Source organism: Saccostrea cucullata, unplaced genomic scaffold (genome assembly GCF_032062105.1).
Source record: "Saccostrea cucullata isolate Sc308-1 unplaced genomic scaffold, CSIRO_AGI_Scuc_v1 ctg2511, whole genome shotgun sequence".
Taxonomy (NCBI): Eukaryota; Metazoa; Mollusca; class Bivalvia; order Ostreida; family Ostreidae; genus Saccostrea; species Saccostrea cuccullata.
The window spans coordinates 155,238-171,818 of NW_026922582.1; the positions used below are offsets into that span (position 1 = coordinate 155,238).

At 33.6% G+C, this 16,581-nt stretch overlaps 1 protein-coding gene across 1 annotated transcript; it reads left to right on the forward strand.

Annotated features, from left to right (window-relative positions):
• The first annotated feature begins 7,060 nt into the window (after positions 1–7,060).
• Positions 7,061–11,532, forward strand: LOC134261988 (uncharacterized). Its single transcript, XM_062744369.1, has 2 exons — positions 7,061–8,936; positions 11,281–11,532. The coding sequence occupies exons 1-2, from the start codon at positions 7,085–7,087 to the stop codon at positions 11,412–11,414; spliced, it is 1,986 nt and encodes a 661-aa protein (XP_062600353.1). The 5' UTR covers positions 7,061–7,084; the 3' UTR covers positions 11,415–11,532.
• The last annotated feature ends 5,049 nt before the right edge of the window (positions 11,533–16,581 follow it).

Sequence of the window (16,581 nt, forward strand, 5' to 3'; positions counted from 1 at the left end):
GTGAAGCTGCATAAGTAGGGGAAGTTCACGATAGACATCACGTTTATTACAGACCCTGGTTGTAAGATTACCATTTGCTTCTTTTTCAAGTAAAAATCTAATTATTAAACAGATGTGTCGGACTCTGTGGTATCTTTTATCTCAAGCTCACCAGGATATATCGTATCGACGTAAGAATGGAAATTACCATTCTTTATTGACTATACGTCGGTGATATAGGTAAATGACGAGTTGTAGGTCACAGCAAGTATTTTGTTCTTTTCAAACATAAGATTTTGCACAAATTCTACATCAGAGGAATCATAAAATAGGTCTGCCAATAACGGGGCGCATTAGTTCCAATGTGAATTCCAATAGATTGTTGATTTCATGAAATCGCATGGCTAAGTGATATATCGGTCATATCATTTTTTTATATAATTCATCATAATCATGACGAAATATTTAACTAATTCTACATTAAATCGGTGAAATTGGAAAGAAGAAGGTACGGTTTTGGCCTTATTGTGCCCTAAAAATTTTAAGTTCTTAAATCGTTATGAAATTGGCTTTAACAAAAGTTGAGTTGATGAATATGATATATAATTCTAAAAATGGCACGAAGTAGGACCGTTCTGAAAATATGACGTCATTACTTTGGTACATTTCTAAGTTTAATGTAGAAAAGCCTCAGAATGACTCAATTCTGTGTTTATTTTCCTTTAGAAAAAAGAGACTGCCACCATCACAGTTACATATTATGTAAATTGCTTTGAAAATTTACATATCTCAAAATCTTTGTGGGCGACGGTGGCAGAGTATGTTTTCTGAAAGAAAATTGTATTGAAAATGGATGTCTTCCTCACTTTTGAAGTAAATACGGGAAAATGCACAAGTTAATGACGTCACAATTAGCATATAGGAGGTCATATGAGAAAAAAAATTGTGTATTCTTACTGCATGGAATTCCAATGATTCAGAAATTATGAATTTAATTTCTTATATCACTTTCATATTTTAGAAAAATACAGGGCTTAATTTGTATAGAAAATGTACCTTTTTTTTTCTTTACACAACATTTTAAAATATGCTAAATTTAATCTAAAAATAGATTAGGACACATAGTTAAAACTGTCTAATCCGACACACTGTGAATTCCGACGTTAACTTTCTTTCCCATTTTAGTATTGTCCTTGTTTTTAACACTGTACAATCCAACACCCTGTCTATTCCGACACAAAATTTGTTTCCCAGTGCATGTCGGATTTACAGAAGCGTATAACTGCCACTTGAAAAAAAATATTGTAAGTCGTACGTACGAGATACTAAGTCATACGAACGATATACTAAGTCGTAGGTACGAGGAACTAAGTCGTACGTACGACATCCTAAGTCGTACGTACGACATCCTAAGTCGTACGTACGATATAATATTAAGTCGTACGTACGACTAACGAGATACGAAGTCGTAAGAACGAGATACTAAATGAAAATCGTACGAACGAGATACTAAGTCGTACGATCGAGATTCTCAGTCGTACATACGAGATAATATGTCGTATGTACGACAAAATAAGTCGTACGAACGAGATACTAAGTCGTAGGAACGAGATACTAAGTTGTAGTACGACCTATTAAGTCGTATGAACGAGATACTAAGTCGTACGTACGACATGATAAGTCGTAAGTACGAGATACTAAGTAGTAAGAACGAGATAACACTTACCCCTGGTAAAGTCATGTGTTAAAAACATGCGAGATAATATGAAGTTATCCTGATTTCTTTATAATTTTATGAATGGACGGGCGTACAAATAGTTTTCGCGCTATTGATTGCTAAAACGAAAAAACCTAAATTTCATATACATATGCAATTTCAACTTATTTAATGATTACTTTCAATGATTATAAAAGAAGATATTTGTTTTAAAAAAAAAAAGTCAATTTTTGCATACATGTTGACTTAGAAGTCCAATCTAAAGCAGCCCCCGCCCACCCCTCAAAGAATATGTTATTTTGATAGATTTTTATCGAAGGAATATTTATGAATAAAGCTTATCTTCCTTACGATGAAGGAGACACACACACGCATCCCCACTTAAAAGAAAAAACAAAAACAAAAACAAAGCAAAATACATGAATGACATGCGGTTGAACCTAGTATGCCCCCCCCCCCCCCCCCGAAAAAACGCAATAAAATGCGTGAATGATCCAATATACCAAAGCCCAGTGAGCTCATTTTCGTTAAGAAAAATAATTTTTTAAAAATTGGATAGCAGATTTTCATTTGTCTCCGTTGGATTCACTGTTGAAATTTGATATCCTATTTTGAGGTTGCACCACGTTGTTATTCCATTGCTTACAAAAACACTGACAATTCAAAGTGTACAAACTCTGCTGAATACCTTCATAGTTTTTATTTAGTCCACGAACTTTTCTATAACCCAATATAAAAATATTGGAGACAATGAAATTATACATTGTTCATTCACTTTGTTTCTACAGTGCATAATGTTTTGTCCAAAATGATTGCTTGCTTAATTTACTAGTGGTACAGTTGTAGTAAATGTTACTGATTAAAAAATAAAACAGCTAGAAAACAAAAAATCTCAAGTGGAGATTTTCCTTAATAAATAATCAGTCTAAAGAATTTAACAATTGAAAAACATGTACAACAAGAAAGTAAAATTCCTTTTATTAATTCAATAGTAAGGTTTTAAATTAAAATAAAATATTCTGATGACTAATCTATCCTATTCTCGCATCATATTTTTTTGCGAAATAACGCGAAAGTTAATTAAAATGAAATCGCAGAAGTAGTAAATGATGTGAGGGACAGAATATCCTCTAGATATGATTTTACGAAGAGTATAGATCTATAAATCGAAGATAACATTTTTCTAACAGTTCTAACGTATATGATCCGCTTGAAGATCTGGGGGCCGTAAGAGCTGAAGGCATGCTATTCAGATTTCAAATGACTGTAAGCAAAGTCGCAAGACTAACATTAATATTTGAAATGTTTCCTTATCAAATTAATAAGATGTGTGGCAACGCACTTTGAAAAAAATATGCACTTTGAAAAAAAAATTCAAAGTGCGTAAAAATTGGGACAAAATCAACTCACTTTGAAAAAACTTTCCAGAGTGCGTTAAATTTTGGACACACTTAACGCACTTTGAAAAAAAAAATTCAAAGTGCGTCAAGAGTGTACATAAACATTTTTTACCATGGGGACATCTTATGCACTTTGAAAAAAAAGTGTTTAAAACAAATATATTCTAGACTTAGATCGTAGTAAATGAGAGAAACAATTTGCAATAATTATATCTTTCGAAAAACTTTTTAATTTACATGCACTCATTTAACCTCATTGAAAACCAGGAAAGACGAGTAGAAGGTATCTCAGCTCAACTCTTTTTTCTTAGACATTGTACATAGCCGTCGGTAGCAAATTGAAAGTGGGCACCCCCTTCCTTATATAAGCCCCAATTTTCAATGCCTTTACTATGTTTATCTTGCAAAACATTTCTGTGCCTTAGCCTCCCCCCATCGGTACTCATGCCTATGCTACACCCAAATGTTTGTATTTACATAACTTATATGACGTTGAAAAAATTCAAATGAATTAATTTTAGTTTAGATATCATGCATGCAAACTAGAAAAAAATAAGTGCAGTAAACATTTAAATGATAGAGAGAGAATTTTCAAAGTATGGAAAAATCAAGATCGCTCACTTTCACATCCTGAAGTGACCTTATCACCGACGAGTTATCAAACAGGTTCAATTAATTATTTATCATACCTAAAATTGACCAAGCCATACCCATTTTTTTTAAAGTGCGTTAATATGGTTTGAAAAAAAAAAATTATTTTTTCAAAGTGCGTTGATTTGGTCCCAAATTTATTGCACTTTGAAAATTTTTTTCAAAGTGCGTAATTTTTCGAAGTGCGTTGCAACAAAGCTGTAAACTATTATTTGATAAGGAAAAATTTCATTTATTTCAGCTTCTAAATTTTATAATTTTCATATGGAGCTCTTATTCTAAAGAAGAGCAATATAGTCTAAAATGGCCACGAATCCCCCCCCCCTACCCTGCCATCTTAAGTGCGGTTGCGCTTACAACGTGTTCATTTCTATATGCAACATATGCCAAATTTTCTCAGTTCAAAAGGGCTAAAATTCCCAGAAAAATAAAGAAATTAGAATTCCTTGCAGTGTCGAAGCATCGTTATTGAGAGAGAAAGAGGGGTGTTGGGGGGGGGGGGGTAGGTGGCAGCCAGAGAAAAAAAAATAATTTACCTGAAAAAGTTGACAAGAAAAAAAAAATTGCCCTAACAAGAAAATATTATTTCAGGGAAGAGGGGGGGGGGGGGGGGGGGGGGGGGGGGGGGGGGGGGGGGGGGGGGGGCTTTTTAAAGTTCCAACTTCTTTCAGTACCATTTTCCCTTATATAATACTACATGTACCTTACCCTTATTTCGCTTTACTGTATCAAAAAGCGGGGGGAGGGACAACAGGCCTTTCAAAATAATAATAATGCTACTAGCTGCAGAACTGTAGCTCTCTGCTTGAGAAAATTCGGATAGATAAAGCAGAGAGCTACAGATCCAAGCGTTGTAAAAACCTTCGATTTACGCCGACAATTTTTCGTCGCTCACTATGGGTATTTTTTCGTGTATTTTATACTTTCCCAAGCTTTGGAAATAATTTTAAATGGTATTTAATAATTAATCGTACATTCAACTTCTAATTCCTGATCATTTACTTACCTCTCGACGCTAACAAATGCCTGTTTGTGGTTACGGACGTCAAAATGGAACTCTTTTAAACCGACATTACAAAACTATATACAGGACTGTTTCGGACCGTTAAAAGGTAAAACAAAGTTCAAATATAAGAGTTAAAATACATGAACTATTATAGGATACAATTCTAAAAGCATGAGAAAGATTAAACGACACGAAATAAATTGAAATAAATACCTAAAATAGCAACAAAAAATCGTCGGCGTAAATCGAAGGTTTTTACAAGGCTTGGATCTGTAGCTCTCTGCTTTATCCATCCAAATTTTCTCAAGCAGAGAGCTACAGTTCTGCAGCTATAATGCTACGTGCCTCTTTTGGTACTACGCACAATTTTACATTGTGTCCTAATTATCTACAAAGTTTCATGAAATTTTAAGCAGTTGTTTATGCATAATAATGCTTATAATAAATTTAAAAAAAAGGAATGACGGACTAACTGATGGGTCAAAGACATTATTCCACTCGGAACGTGTTATAAAAGTAATTTATATTTTTTCTCTACATTTAAACACAGTTTCCAGACGATATATCCCTAAATAGCCATTTACTCTTAATAATACCATTTTAAGCCCGAAATTAATAACCTAAGGCTTTGAAAATAGGCAAGGTCACAGGTCAAAATACAGTGTATATTATATTGTATAAAATCTTTATCCTTCTTAGTCTATAATTTATGAATTGTAAAGCTAACAGTTTTACAGATAAATATAAAATAAACTATATAAAATCCCAAGTTCAAATTTGGCAGAGGCGATAAACTTGCTTATTTTAAATTTCTACAATCCACAGACAATCCAAATCAAGTGAGTTTATCGTCTGTAGAAACCACTAGAAAGAGCTAGGAGGTAGATAAAATATACAGATTGGCTAATGTATGTGTTTAAGAATTAGGGATAAACCAATTCTGAAAAGTGTAAAATTTCTTTCAAAAAGTGCGATTAATTTTGACGCCGTAGATTGCACATTATTTGCATTTAATGAATGATCAAAGTCTAATATACAAAACCATAAAGCTACAGTATTGCAGCTACGTTCTGAGTATCTCGTACTTACAATTTAGTATCTCGTTCGTACGACTTATAATGTCGTACATGATGTAGGTTCGACTTAGTATATCGTACATACGACTTAGTATATCGTTCGTACGACGTACGACTTATTATGTCGTACGTACGACTTGGTTTGTCGTACGTACGACTTTGTACATCTCGTTCGTACGACTTAGTATCTCGTACGTACAACTTAATATTATGTCGTACGTACAACTTAGTATGTCGTACGTATGACTAAGTATGTCGAATCTACGACTTTGTATGTCGTACGTACGACTTAGTATCTCGTATGTTCGACTTACAATAATTTTTTTTTTCAAGTGGCAGCAATACGCTTCCGCACGGATTAGACAGGTTTCACTGTATAAGCTTTCTTAATTCAATCTCACTTGAATATTTTTGTCCCTTTCCATCAACGAAAGAATAAACTTCATTTTAAATTAAGGGAATTCTACTTACGAGCTAAATTCTTCAGCGTGCAGTGGTTAGAGCATCTTCTCTATATACGCGGAGTAAATTATAGATTCATACGTCGCATATTTGAATACCATTGAAGGACGTGGAGACCGGTCCTTAGGATGACACCATATAAATCGAGTCCCGTGTCGCAGGATACGCTGGCATGAAAAAGTGGCGGCGTCTCCATATAAGTGAAAAAATTTCCTTAGGGAAAGTTATATAACAAAGAAAGAAACACAAACGTACAGACTTGAGCATGAAAAGAAAAAAAAAAAACAATCTAACTAAATAAATGTTTGAATCTCAAAATAACATGTTCATAAAGAAATATATGCAGCTGTCAGTGCAAAGTAAGCAAAGTAGTGCAGGGCATGAAGCAATGCGAAATGCCCCATGATCGACCGAAGCAAATCTTATGCTGACTTTTTTAAGGGTACACTTACTGGATATGTTATCCTGAAATCATTTATTCAAAACGTTGATTGTTGTCGAACTTAAATTACTTTTAGTTGATGTATCGACATCACAGCAATGATTCAATTTTTTTTTTACAAAGAACAAAATCACCACGAGAATATGTGTTTCTTCGATATTCATTTTCTTATATGATTTTTGTTACAGAGCTCAGATGTATTTTACTCTGTTACTGCTTTTTGGTTTTCCAAATATCAACGGACATGGTTGGTGGAAGAGCCCAGAAAATGGACCATTATGTTTAAATGGTACATGTAGAGAATTCGATACCATATGTGAATGTTCTTTTACCATAGAACATGGTTTAACAATGATGACTTCTCACCCTGACCCATTTTTAGTTTGGCCAAAAGGAGGAAATCTTTATAAATATGATGATAAAACAGCAGAATACCCACTGCCAGAGGAGATAACGAAAGATGTAATAACTGCTGACGGATATGGATCGCGTCTTGTTATCCTTATAAATGGAAAATTTCCTGGTCCTCTAATAGAAGCATATGAAAATCAAACGATGATCATACATGTGCGCAACCTTATGCACACAGATTCGACAACTGTCCATTGGCATGGTCAACATCAACGAGGAACTGTCCATTATGACGGCGTGGGGTTTGTTACGCAATGCCCAATACCACCAGGACAAACATTTACGTACAAGTTTAAGACATACCCACACGGTTCTTTCTTTTACCACGCCCATATTGGGGATCAAAGAAGCATGGGATTATATAGGGGATTAGTTATTTACCCACGACAAAAGCTGTCCCAACCACAGGAAGGTTTTTCACTTCTCTTACAGGATTGGAATCACAGTGACGATCCTGAAGCAATTTACCAAAGGATGTTAAAGGGGGTTTATGATCTTTCAACCCTTACCAAAATAAACACTACACATGCAGTTGATGGTGCAAACTTTAGTCGATTTCATTTCCATTCGGGGATTTTTAATGGAAAAGGTCGCTTTTATTCAACACTGAATAATGAAGCTCCTTTAGAAGAATTTGAAGTTGAATCTAATAAGCTCTATCGTTTTCGAGTAATAAGTGCAGCAACATTGTACCCTTTTCGTGTGTTTGTTGAAGGGCATCCAGAACTGATTCTGAAAGCGTCCGATGGATATGAAATCCAAGGAGGTTATGGGAATGAATCAAAAGAAATAGTGGTTGAGTCATTCATAATTCACCCTGGGGAACGATATGATTTCATATTGAAAACTAATCAAAGTCCAGGAACCTACTTGTTGGTTGCAGAAAGCATTGAAGTAATTCCAGCCTCTCTTAATGAATATCGAGCAGCTGAGGCTATTATCCATTATAAAAATTCATCTTTCACATACCCGACAAAAGCTTTGCCTAACCCTTGCTCAAAGGAGAAACCATGTGCAATATTCAACTGTCCATTCCGATACTATCCTGCTGAATCAAACAGAGAATGTATCACGTATGACAACGTTTTTGGAAATGAAACAACATCAAATTTCGACGACGTTACTGAAGTGTACGAAACACTCTTTTTCAATTTTGCCTTTCCTGGAGAACCAGGAAATACCCCTGGGTCAATAAATGGACATCAGTTTGAAGTACCAGAATATCCTATTATTTCTGGTGTAAGTTATAGCTCTGTATGTAACCCATCAAAGTGTACAGATGATTCTATCTGCACTTGTACATATACTACAGATCTCGTCAAAGACAAAGTTTATCAGTTTGTTCTAACTAACATTGGAAATGGTCGTGGATGGTCACATCCAGTGCATCTTCATGGACACTATTTTTACGTATTGAAAATGGGCTTTGGTACTTACGATAATGTCACAGCAAAATTCATTTCAGAAACAGATGACATTGAATGTTTTGGTACAAAGGGTTATTGCAATTCAGCCTCATGGAAAAATAATTCCTGGAATCTTAATGCGTCATCTATTACGGGTCTCTTAACAACATTTCCAGCAAAGAAGGACACAATTATAGTACCAACTGGTGGATATGTAGTGATTCGAATGAAAGCCGATAACCCCGGGGCATGGTTCTTTCACTGTCATATTGATCTTCACAATACTAATGGGATGGCTATGGTTTTATTGGAAGCTAAAGATGTCTTTCCGAAGGAACCTGAAAATTATCAATCCTGTTGGCATGTTAACGTCATAACAAACACGGGTAAGTGCAAAGAAAAGGAAGGAACTGCTCATTCATTATTTCTTAACACAGTCTTGTGGATACACACACACATCCTAACACATATCCTTTTGCCATTTTTTAATGAGAAAACATTAAAGTCAAATAATAATACACAAGTTTTTCTAATGGCAATTAAAATTAATATTAGTGCACAAAACATTGACATTTCTCTAAAATCCCTGAAAAATCTTAATAGCAAGGAACATATAGAATTTCAAAGATGCTGTATCATATTGGATACAATAAAGACCCATTGTTGAAGGTTGAAATATTCCATTTTGTACCAACATTGCATTTGTTTTGGATTTCCACTTCTTGAAAAATTCTAACTAATGATATAAAGGTAGCGCTTTAGCTCAATACACATTTATAAATCCATGAAAATTCCCCTTGAGAATTATTAATGAAAATCTTGATATTGAATTTTATAATGTAGGTAAAAATTAATTTTTTTTGATAAACAAATACTTCTCAGAGTGTATAACATTAAAAGTTTTATTTCATAAGGGGCATACATGGGATATCAGGATCAGTCTATTTAATTTGATAACATGTTCAAAATTGCAATTACATGCCACTAAATATGATTTGTTTCTTTTTAATTGAAATTGTACACAATCTAGTTATTATGTTCTAAATGGTTTATTTGAACGAAGACATCAAAGGCTTTATATGTATCAAGACAGAGAAATACCGATTGCATTTTTTTCTAGACACTTTTTTGTGGAGATAGAATCTATTTGTTATATAAATAAATTGTTTTCATCACGTAACACTATGTACGAGGGGTGATTAAAAAAATCGAGAACTATCTATATTTATATTGACAACGGATTTTCCCGTTATTTGAAGATCATGAGAAGGAGCACACGGAGGGTGTGACCGGTCGGCAGGGAATGCTCACTCCTCCATGGCACCTGATCCCATGGCCACCTCTTTTGTTTCGGAGGTCCGTGTTTGCTCTGCTCATATTTTGTATTGTTTAATGGACTTTTGACCTTGAATAGTGTTTGTTTTCTCCATATATTTCATTTACAAAAACAACTTTCAGATCAGAATAACATTTGGTACACATATAGTCATAGACAGGTTCTATAAATAGCATATTATTCATGTTTTCTTTCATGATTGTGACGTCACTGTATGGAAATGATGTCAATATGTAGTTGACTCGTGACAAAAAAAGTCCACACAGTCTTACTCGAGCAGGGAACGACTGTAAAGTTTATGATATAACTTGGAAATTCCTTTGAAGTAGCATGTCATAATGTTTACAAGGTTACTGAAGACAAATAACTTTCCAGAAGTCCAATATTAATTGGATTGATTGTTTTAAGTTAAGGCCGAGAGAATGGTTGAAAATGACATTTGTTCTAATGCCCAATAAAAAAAAACTGAGGAAGAGAATTGTCTTTAGTGGAGCAATTTGTCGTGAAAGATCGCCAAGCTAGAGTTTGAAAAATAGTTGTACATGTACATCTTAACAATAATGATATTATCAAATCCCTAAAATGTTGTTTACTTTAGACTTTACTTTAGCATATCAGATATAATTGAAAGAAGGCCACCATTTTATATCAATATTAGATAAAGGATGTTCCAAAGACAGAGGAATCGGGTTGGGATGGTCACCATCCTCTTATTTGGGAAAAGCTATCCAAATCCACCCAAACCATTACCAAGAATCGGCCATTTCGGGAAAATGGACTGTTCTTGTTATAAAACAAATAACTTGTGCGGGAAGATAAGATTCGGAAAAATATTTTAGCTTTGATGAACTGAAAGCTACATAACACATCAAGTGGTTGTCCGGATCACGTGATTGATGTATTGACAGAACAACGGAAAATGTGCATTAAAGATTGGAGAGGACTTCTTTAAACAAAATAATGAACACCGAAACCTAATTTTCATAGTTCTATGAAAGTTATTCAAAATTTTTGATCTGACACCCCTCGTACTTTGTAAAAAAAGTTTAATTTTTTTAATCCTGTAAAAGAAAGGCATAAAAGTGTGAAACACTTTATGTCTTTCTTTTATTGGGGTGTTTCACAGTTTTATTCAGTTTGTGAGTACAACGGCATGAATTCATACAACGATAAATTCTGAAAAAAGAACATTGAAATCCTATGTAAAACTATATTAAGTTTTAGTATAATCCTATATAAAGCTATAATAGATACGCATCATGCATAGCTTTCAGAAGTGTTATCTAAAAGAAAATACTTAAACTGTAAATATATTTGTATATTTTTGCTAATTTAAGTCTATTTCACAATTCTTGCATTAATTTATTCATTTCGATTTGTTTTCTCGTTTACAGATGAAAATCGGAAGAATGTGCCAATTGGTCTCATTGTAGCCCTTATAATTTCTTTGATAGCGTTAGTTGTTTTTATAATTCACTTTATGCATGCAAAATGCTCAAAAAAGGGTTATGAATATTTTAGCGATTAACTTAAGCATATTATCAAAAATAATATCATATCACATGTTTTGATCGTTATTCGATTGATGTCAAAAAAAAAGAAATATAATACAAAAAAACTAATTTCATAAGCAAACATATATACAAAGCCTACGTCACTTAAAATGTATTTTGGAATTTTCTCCTCATAGAGTGAGTAAATAATAGATATATGCACACATTAGTCAAGATGTTTTTCAAGACTATAAACATCTTCGCTAGCCAAGTTTTCGATTCGGAATCGGACACTTGCCTAGCAAAGATGATGAGGGAAACGAATCGGACACTTGACTAGCGAAGATGGGCTATAAATGATTTTCCGGTACAGTGGTTTTAATACCGAATTTTAAATAGAAATAATTCATGGGGCTACTATATAAAAAAAGTATTGTTCAATAATTATGGACTGTTTAGTCGGTGAATATAGTTTGTTATTCACCAGAAAAATATTCATATTGACCACGGCTTCGCCTCGGTTAATACTGATATTTTATGGTTAACAAGCATTCTGAGAGAATTGCCATAGCAATATTAATCCCCTACTGGCAAGAGTAACCATCCCTCCCCCCTAAAAAAATAAAAACCTGGAAATGTTGTGATTCCAAAAAAATCATTGAAGTGGGATGAAATTCAAACTTTATTTTTAAAGTGATACATGCTATATGAACGCCATATTTTGTGTGAAACAAAATGATTAATGATTTGAAACACTTGAAGTGTAATGAAAAAATAATACTTTCCGCAAAATTTTACTATAGACGTTGTTGTAATAACAAAACAATTAAGCAATATCTGGCAATTAAGAATTCAGTCTTTTTATGAATATTGATGAAGGAAGTGCGTAAACAGTAGGCCTATATATAGACACCGTGACTCATGTCCACTGGAAATCACAGACAACGAGATATGTTGCATTTTGACAACAATTATTGATAAAAGGTTAATATGTGTCATAACACAGCAGATGGTTAATACTGATTACATTAAAAGATAAGTATCATTAAAAGTAAGACGCTTGCCATCCACGTCAAAAGTGAGTAGTATCTCAAACGGCCTACTATGTTTTCTTCACGCCATGTTTATTTATCAATCACGTGATGGATTTATTTAAAAATAGCCATTTCTCTCCTAGCAGGGTTATAAATAATTATAATTTGATAACCTTATAACGCGTTTAATTTTAATGGTGTAATTTACAGTGTTTTCGTAACTTCAATTGATAAATAAAATATATAGATTTCCAATCTTATTTAAACTGGTGCAGGTTTTAGCGTGTATACTTTTAACCTATTAATGTAAATCACAAACCAAAAATTAGTTCAATATGTGCAAGGTTTTTAAAAAAAAGTGAGGAAAACCAAGTGGCACAAACGGAAAGACGGGCAGAGGGACAGCTACATATTCAGAGAAAATATATACTAGTAGTCTTCCTCTTATTCACCGGTAAGGGTACTAACTATAAAACCATATTAAACACCAAAATAGTCCGTAATTGTTTTATTATGAAGTCAGAATAAAGATGATATTTAGGACTGAAAGACTGTTGATAACTAATGTACCGTATATTTATCTTCCCTGTTTTGCTTTCGCTGAGAGTAAGACATCGGAATGTTGTGAAAAATGACGTCACAATGCCGCTGCACGCGCACTTACCCCCCATCATTGAATACGGCTTCAAATCCAGTGAAAATGTTGTGTTATGGACTTTTTTTCGTTTGCATAGGTTTTATAGTCTATTTGTAGTCTGGAATTTTAATTATATGAAATGTTTATATCACGATTTTAATATTATAACTAATGTAATGGATTTTCATTCTCCTCTAAAAACCAACCATTATATGCCCTCTGAAGAATTTTGTAACTACCGATAATTGTCAGTGTATGCATGAATTGGTGTCTGTGAGTAGAAAAATTCATTTTATACAGAATTAAAGAGATTTATGTGTACATGTATGTATATGCTATGTATATATACAATGTTAGTAAAAATATTATTAATTTTTGACAGTATATTCTTACTTTTCAAGCTGCCTATAATTGGCTTCGGGGTCATAGACACATTAATAAAATGGAGGATCAGTAGAGAAAAAAAGGTGGCGTGCATGGCTTGTTGTGCATATAAATGTTAGTAACAGAATAACATTTTTAAATTTATTCATTTTAGGCTTGTTTCACGTGGTGTTAAGGTAGGATTCTTCTCATATTTCTTGTATTTAAAAATTAATGAATTTTTCACAGAATCAAGAAGACAATATCAGTAAGTGATAGTATCAGTTAGATTAAATTTGACCGCTTTATATTAGAGGCAAGGTAGGGTCAAGGTCATTATCTTTTTCCTTGACATTATGAATATAAAAGAACTGTTGCCAATCATGTGATGCCTACTTCTATTTAAAAAAAAATGAAAGATTATTTCTTTTGCATAAAAAGATATAACTATATCGGGTCTATACATGATATTACCACATAAATAATTTAACTAAACCGGATATTCGCTAATCCGAATTTTCTCTGTTTTCTTAATTTTTTTAGGATATATTAGTTATTTTCATATCCTTCCTATATTTAACTTTTTCTTATTTTCATATATAATAAAGTTGTCTTATAAATGTACAAAATGATATAAAAACAAAAAGTTTTGATCGTTTACTAAGAGAGAAAAAAAATACTTTTTATGGATTTTTGGCTCAAATCCGTACTTTGATTGGAAGCTTTTAAAAGCTTACATAGTTCTCGTTTGCTTAAAAATTTATTTTATTTATTTGATATATTTTGAAAGTTTTGTCCCTTATAATTGATTTAACCTACATTTGAAAATTTCTTCAAGTCTTTGATTGTGTAAACATTATAACTAAATTCATTGTTCTATTATAATTTTGAGAGGCAGAAAGGAAGATATATTTATACGCCACCATTCAGCCAAAAATATAGTCCCTGCTAGTTTTCAAACGCAGTTTACCATTTCTATTTAAAGTTGTACAATTCTGATGAGGAAAGAAAAATATGGTCTTTTAAATTCCTTACAGCTAAATATATGACATATAAGCAAATAAACTTTGAGTGTTTCATCTAGTCAGAAACCAGAGAAGAATCCTACCTTAATCTTTTTAAATTCCATGTGTGGATCGCAGGGGAGAGAGGTGTTTTCAAACTTTGCTGATTTATACCGGTACGCTAAACCAACGAAAGGTGACCTTGGATCCTCCTAAGAAACGCAGACCCTCCCTAGAGAATGTGTTATACATATTTCCAGTTTGACGATGGGGTTATCTTTTTTCTGGTTGTCAAGATATTTTCGAGTTGAATGGTTTTTTATTGGAGTGTATTCAATCCCCCCTCCCCCTGGAAAAAAAGTCCGCGCCTAAAATCCTGAAAATCACTTTTTTTTTCCAGTGACCAGTAGTCTGCTTTCATGATTAAGCATGCTTTCAGTGTTAATTGATCTCGGAGTGCACTTTTTCTTAAATTTAATCCAAGCGTTCAACATCAGCATGTATGGAGCATAATAGACATGAATGGTAGTGTCCATGTAAAGATACAATACTGTTAACATACTTTTTATCCAAGGGGTTATAAACAGAATCTCTCTGATTAATCCGCGGGTAGTAAAATACGCTGATTTCTAAGACTCTCACTATATGCCGAACATGTATTTTTTTTTTGTAAATGGGACAAGTTTCCGTGAAAAACATTGTAACCCGCAGCATACATAGCGTTCATTAATACCATCGGTATACTTCTCTGCACAAGAATAGTATAGATAGGTCATCTAGCATTTCTGAAATACAATTCAAACCAGACTAAGCTGACAGAAAGCAGTTAAAGGACTGTCCTGTACCAGTCTGAGAGCAGTACAATAATGACAAGAGCAGTGTCCCGCAGTCGTGTTATAGGCCGCAGGCAACAAATTCCCATGTACTCTCTATTCTCTTCACAGACCTTCATGTTTTGATTCTGGGAAACGTGTAAAATGCATGCAAAACCCGTGACAGTCAATAGTTCTCCTAAGATTTCTTCTGAAATATGTTTGATTAGAGGCGAAAGTATGTCCATATTTTTAAAAAAAAAAATAGAATGAGGTCTTCCCAGTACTTCGAGACAATAGTTGGATTGTTTCCATCGTAGTCATGAAATAAGTGTATTCTGTGTACTGTATTATACGTACTAGTTTTTTAGTTGACAAAGCATATCTCATTGTATTCAAAAACGTTTACCTGATTTTGTAGGGTTATTGGGCACTATATTGCAAAATTTAAATATTTTATGGCATGATCATTATTGCAAAGGGATAGACAATTCTTTAGATTGAAATTACATCGCAAAATGTTAAAACATCAGAGCAGGTTATTTTTAATAATATAATTGCATGACCAACAATCGTACAAAATCAGACAAACTTACTCTATTAGAATTGACATGTTTGTCCTTATTGACAAATACTAATCTTGACTTTCAAATACACTCAAAAGTCTATGATCGGTTAATCGCAGCGGGTCAAGTTGCATATCCTGCATTGTAAAATCAGGAGAAAAATAAGCCCAAACTCGACTGATAGAACTTCAAGATTTTTTTGAAAATAACACCACATGTGGTGCGATTTGTCCTTTACGATTTAAACAAACTATAGACAGTATACGGAGATAAGGCTTTGATATGATCCTAGTGTTCTAAAATACATTTGATTCAACAATCCTAATGTTTGATTTGACCCCAGGTGCCACTGATCCAGGTGAGCATCTGCTGCTGATAAACACCTGCTAAGACCGGGTAAAACGAAAATATAGATACACAAGAGCATGCTCTACGTATGAACAATTTCTACCACGAGGTAAATTATTGACAAACGAGTTGATGAGACAAGAATTTCATCAGGCTTGTTTAAAGTCAACATTTCGTAAGTTTTATGGTCGATACAATAATCTTGTCAGCAAATACAATTTATCACTGAGTCAAATGCGGACTGATGTTTTCCATACTAACAGTTTATCCATTATGTATACACTGAATGAATTGATGACGGATTTCTCCGTTATTTTCTATCATGACAAGATGCACACGACGGGTGTGACCGGTCGACAGGGGATGCTTACTCCTCCATAGTACCTGATCACACCTCTGATGATTTGCTGTACTTCTGTTTCGTATTGTTTTATGGAT

Excerpts from the sequence above, each read along its gene's own strand:
- LOC134261988 (XM_062744369.1), top strand. The coding sequence starts at position 7,085 with ATGATGACTTCTCACCCTGACCCATTTTTAGTTTGGCCAAAAGGAGGA. Across the intron at positions 8,937-11,280 it reads TAACGTCATAACAAACACGG|ATGAAAATCGGAAGAATGTG; the intron begins GTAAGTGCAAAG and ends TCTCGTTTACAG.